This window comes from Tupaia chinensis, unplaced genomic scaffold (assembly GCF_000334495.1).
Source record: "Tupaia chinensis unplaced genomic scaffold, TupChi_1.0 Scaffold000523_1, whole genome shotgun sequence".
Classification (NCBI taxonomy): domain Eukaryota; kingdom Metazoa; phylum Chordata; class Mammalia; order Scandentia; family Tupaiidae; genus Tupaia; species Tupaia belangeri.
In genome coordinates this window covers 150,618-155,843 of record NW_006160036.1, presented here as the reverse complement: position 1 = coordinate 155,843, position 5,226 = coordinate 150,618, and the positions used below count along the sequence as shown (strand labels likewise).

Here is a 5,226-nt window from a genome sequence, read left to right as displayed (position 1 = left end):
GGAGTGGCCTGTGGGGGTCCTGGCCAGAGACCCCAACACTGCTACCTTCTCTATAGGTTACATGCACACTCTGGTGCAGAATCTGGTCAACAATGGCTACGTGCGTGATGAGACAGTGCGGGCTGCTCCCTATGACTGGCGACTGGGGCCCAGTGAGTGTCTGTGGGTGTTGGGCAGGGGGCTGGGCATGTGGCTGTGGAATCCCACTGTCCTGATGCACCTGCCTCCCGCTGCAGAACAGCAGGAGGAGTACTACCGTGATCTGGCCAGGCTTGTGGAGGAGATGCATGCTACTTACGGGAAGCCTGTCTTCCTCATTGGGCACAGTCTGGGCTGCCTGCACCTGCTCCATTTCTTGCTGCACCAGCCCCAATCCTGGAAGGACCGCTTCATTGATGGCTTCATCTCTCTTGGAGCTCCCTGGGGTGGCTCCATCAAACCCATGCAGGTCTTGGCCTCAGGTGAGAGGGCCTCTGATCATCTGTGCCCTGTGGGGGGAGGGTGTGATAAAGCTCACCATGGGCCTGCCCGCTAGCTTCTGCTCACAATGGCCTCTGGCAGCCCACTATCATTGACAATCCCAGAGCAGTGACCTCCACTGGACGTGAGGGAGGCTCCTTACAGGCTCTATGTCATTGATAACAAAGGGGAAGTAAGCAGGAAGTGGTCCCAGCAATCCGACTCAACTTGAGGTTTGTTTCGCATGGCCCCAGATCCTACCCACCCAGTTTTCAGCTACCTTTTTCTCCCAGGAGGGCCTCTGCCCAGGGATCTGCCTTACCAAGTATGTGTCTGCCAAAGCCAAGGCCAGACCCTAGGAGCCTCTTCTGCCCTTCCCTGAGAGGTGGTACTTGGGACCCAGCACCAACACCACTACTACCTATTGAGCACCCATGTATGCTGGGTACAGTCCGACTTGGCCTTCCCCCTAGGAGTTCTCAATCAGGCAAGGCAAATGCCCATCAGACTGTGCCAGTCAAGATCCACAGACAGCAAACTCCTTTTATCCTTCACATAACACCATTCCGTGTGGCATGGGCCAACAGATGCGTGCCTGAGGGAGAACAGCCAGCACCACCCCCTACTCACACCCACATCCTCAGTCTGCCCTACTTTTGAGCCCCTATGCTCTGTCCTGCAGGAAGCCATCAGGGCTGCCACACAGGGCCATAAGCACACATCGAGCACCTACTGAATACTGGCCTGCTCTAGACTATGGCTGTGGGCTCACGCTGAGTGGGCAGGAACAAGATTGAGCATCGAGTTGAGCTTACACTGGGGGCACGTTGTGGGCCAGGGTAGCCAGTCCTGGCTGTTTGTTCTACCTTGCTCCGTGTCCACAGGCGACAATCAGGGCATACCCATCATGTCCAGCATCAAACTGAAAGAGGAACAGCGCATAACGACAACGTCCCCCTGGATGTTTCCCTCCTCGGAGGTGTGGCCTGAGGACCATGTGTTCATTTCCACACCCAGCTTCAACTATACAATCCGTGACTACCAGCGCTTCTTTGTGGATGTGCATTTTGAGGAAGGCTGGTACATGTGGCTACAGTCACGGGACCTGCTGGCAGGACTCCCAGCACCTGGTGTGGAAGTATACTGTCTGTATGGTGTGGGCCTGCCGACACCCAGCACCTATATCTATGACCATGACTTCCCCTACACGGACCCCTTGGATGTGCTCTATGAAGACGGTGATAACACAGTGGCCACACGTAGCATGGAGCTCTGTAGCCAGTGGCAGGGGCGGCCGCCACAGGGGTGTGCCTTTTGTGCCGGGGGGCGGGCCCCCCAGCCACAGCCTGTGCACCTGCTGCCCCTGCACAGGATACAGCACCTCAACATGGTCTTCAGCAACCAGACACTGGAACACATCAATGACATCCTGCTGGGTGCCTACCGTCATGGCAACCCTGTACCCCCAGCTGCCAGCCCTCGGCCTTTGACCCCTGAATAAAGACCTTCTTTTGTTGATGCAAGCTCTGATGTGTGTTGTGGGTTGAGAAGAGGCACTGGGGTTTCCACACCAGGATTCACTTATTCCTAGCCATGGGCTGTTCTGTAGAGCATGAGGCAACACGGGCTCTGCTAAGGCCAGAGATAGAGCTGGGTACCCTAAGACGTGCAGCTTCCCACTCTCCTAGTTAGCCAGCCTCTGCACCAGAGCCAGCTGCACCCACAGCTGTGGAATGGGAATGTAGGAAGGTAGAAAATCTGTTTGTTCCAGATGAAACAGCTTTTTGAGTGGGTAGTGGGTAGGTGACATAGGCACAGGAGTTTAGGATATGGGGAGGTAACAACTATTACATCATTTCACTAATGAAAACTCATTTTCTGAAGTCTATTCATGATGGCATACACTTCTACAGAGAGAGAAGCACCCTTAACAGGGTCTTGTCACACTTTTGTCCCCTTCCTATCCTGCACCATTGCAGCTTGTCAGAATCTTGCCCATGTGCACATCTTCCAACGCAGGGATCCCAACCCACAGCCTTGTGGCTTCCAGCACTGCAGTTCAGTTTGATACCATTATGCCTCCAGGATGAAGGCTTAATTAATGGGATCATCAGCGTAATGTCTATGTCGCTGAACTCCCATGTAGTAGACCATGGTTCAAGCCCTGGACTCGGTGGCTTAAATTCATGCCGGGCATGTGTGCGTGCATGCCCAAGAGAATGGAGGAGAGGATTGCGGTGTGGCCATCCCCCTGGGGGATGATTTCTCGTTTTCTGTCTCTGTCTCTTTGTCTTTCTGGCGAGTGCATGCACTCTATAACAAAAGCCTCTATAAAAAAAATTATTAGTGAAGCTAAGTGTTCTGACAGAAAAATAGACAGCAGTAAAAGACTGAGCTTTGTAAATCAGGGAAGATGTCCTAGTGGAGGTGGCATCTACTCTGAGGCCAGGGAGCTGAAGAGAACACAGGCCATTGGAAAGAGCTAGGTTTGAGCCTAAGAGCAGTACTGCAGCTGTTGGGTTTTAACCAGGGAAAGCATGATCAAAATTTCACTATAGAAAGATCTCCTCTACAGGGTCCAACATTGGAAGTGAGCAAAAATGGGTGTGGGGAGGGAGCTAGGAGGCCATTGCTATATCCAAGGAAGAGAGGATGTAGCTAAGACCAGCAGTTAGAAAGATGTACAGCTAAGAGGCCATCTGGAGGCCAAGCAGTGGCATGATGGTCAAGGCAGCTGGATCCCACATGACTGACTGTGGAGTTCATGTCCCAGACTTGGCAGGTTGAAAAACAGTCTGGTCACATGTACATGCATGCCCAAAATCCTAAGAGGAGAATGGAGAAGGTATTTCAGCATGGCCATTCCTCATTGGGGGTGCTCTCATTTTCCCTCTTTCTCTCTCTGGCAAGCACACATGTCCAATACAAATTTTTAAAAAGGAAAGATGTGTATAGATGTCATCTGAGGGCCAGGCAGTGGTACACAACTGGATCCACATGGGAAAAGTCCTCAGGACTGCCCTGAGCATGTCAGGCATGTGCATGATCCAGGTAGGCAGAGACAGGGTGGATCTGGTGTGGGGGACTTGTTGGAGGTGCCTGTCTCTCTCTCATGGAAGAAATAAATCAACTTAAAAGAGGTAATTTAGGAGGTAAAATAAGGCTTGGCCATGAATATGCCTCCTGGCCACTAGATGGACAGCCACAGTGCCCCTCTTGAGAGACAGAAGTTGTAAATTACTGGTTTCACTGTGGCTGAGAATTCAGCCTTGGTGTTTGAGGCTTCAGGGAGGAGGTGAAGGCCACAAGAGGCAGGAGTCAGGAGAAGAGTGACAAAGGACAAAAGTCAGCCATGTTCAATGCTATTGGAAGGCTGTAACGATGCAGACAGAGACCTGGCCAAGTCTGATAGTTTTAGAGCATTTGGACTTGATGCTAGAGCTGGGGTTTGGAGTAAGAGCTGGGAGCTCAGACTAGAATGATGGCCAGCAGAGGACCGGGTGGCGCCAGCCCTGCGGAGCTATGTCCAGCAGGAGGGGGATTTGTCCCTCTGTCTAGAATACCCAAAGAGCACCATGGAGTGCCTAGGAATGGACATCATTGGCTTCCCAAGCTGCTTAGGGCCAGAAGTGAAAGTGAAAGGCAAGATGCAGAAAGTAGCTTGCTAGTGCTTCTTAGGAAGTTTGGAGGTGAAAGCGAAAGCAGGAAGCTACAGAGGTGGTCTGTCAGAAGCTCCGGTTCAGGCCATTCTAGTACTGGACCCACCTGTCTGACTGATCCTTCGATCCGATCCCTGACTCCTAAACCACCCTGCCTGCCCCAAGATGCTGAAGCTAGCGCTAGAGCCCCGAGGGGGCTTCTCCTTCGAGAACTGCCAAAGGTGAATGGGGCAGGGTTAGTGCCTAGCTACCCTGCGAGGGCCCGGGTGAGGGCGGGGGAACTTGTATTGGGCGACTGGGGTTTCCAGACATACTCCGGGCAATGAAGGCGGCCAGGGCGGGAATGGGGGGCTTCGACAGGGCTTCCAGGAAGCAAAACCGAAACCTGGGCCTCCGTTTCCAGAAACGCCTCCTTGGAACGCGTCCTCCCTGGACTACGGGTCCCTCATGCACGCAAGACCGGGACCACCATCGCGGGCCTTGTGTTTCGAGTGAGCAGCGGGGTGGGACTTGGAAGCTGGAGGGGTGGCCAGGGAATCCCGCGGGTACTAAGACGGCCTCTCCTCGCCTCCCCAGGACGGGGTCATTCTGGGTGCAGATACACGAGCCACTAACGATTCGGTCGTGGCGGACAAGAGCTGCGAGAAGATTCACTTCATCGCACCCAAAATCTAGTAAGACTCTCCCAGCCTCTTTCCTCCATGCAAGAACAAACCAGACCCCTTGTTCCCCGCCGGGGTCCCCGTATATTCTAGCCAAGCCCACACCGACACTCCCTTCGCCCTCAGCTGCTGTGGGGCTGGAGTTGCCGCCGACGCCGAGATGACTACGCGGAGAGCTGCGAGAAGATTCACTTCATCGCACCCAAAATCTAGTAAGACTCTCCCAGCCTCTTTCCTCCATGCAAGAACAAACCAGACCCCTTGTTCCCCGCCGGGGTCCCCGTATATTCTAGCCAAGCCCACACCGACACTCCCTTCGCCCTCAGCTGCTGTGGGGCTGGAGTTGCCGCCGACGCCGAGATGACTACGCGGATAGTGTCGTCCAACATGGAACTACACGCGCTGTCCACCGGCCGCGAGCCCCGCGTTGCCACGGTCACCTGCGT

The 5,226-nt window shown here is 54.0% G+C and overlaps 2 protein-coding genes across 4 annotated transcripts in view; both read left to right on the top strand.

The window, feature by feature from the left end:
- Positions 1-1,982, top strand: part of LCAT (lecithin-cholesterol acyltransferase) — a 3,660-nt gene extending 1,678 nt beyond the window's left edge. The window contains exons 4-7 of one of the 3 annotated variants that reach the window (XM_006156887.3): positions 57-152; positions 237-461; positions 1,344-1,749; positions 1,792-1,982. In XM_006156887.3, the coding sequence (XP_006156949.1) occupies positions 57-152; positions 237-461; positions 1,344-1,749; positions 1,792-1,960 (896 nt within the window). In that variant the 3' untranslated portion in view covers positions 1,961-1,982. Of the gene's footprint in view, positions 1-56; positions 153-236; positions 462-1,343 lie in introns of all 3 variants that reach the window. The other 2 variants (XM_006156886.3, XM_006156885.3) reach the window with 2 other exon arrangements.
- Positions 1,983-4,123: 2,141 nt separating this feature from the next.
- PSMB10 (proteasome 20S subunit beta 10) overlaps positions 4,124-5,226 on the top strand; it is a 3,640-nt gene continuing 2,537 nt past the window's right edge. The window contains exons 1-4 of the mRNA XM_006156883.2: positions 4,124-4,339; positions 4,522-4,609; positions 4,695-4,792; positions 5,107-5,226. The exon at positions 5,107-5,226 is cut by the window's right edge and continues 14 nt beyond it. Coding sequence (XP_006156945.1) covers positions 4,284-4,339; positions 4,522-4,609; positions 4,695-4,792; positions 5,107-5,226 — 362 coding nt within the window. The 5' untranslated portion in view covers positions 4,124-4,283. The remainder of the gene's footprint in view (positions 4,340-4,521; positions 4,610-4,694; positions 4,793-5,106) is intronic.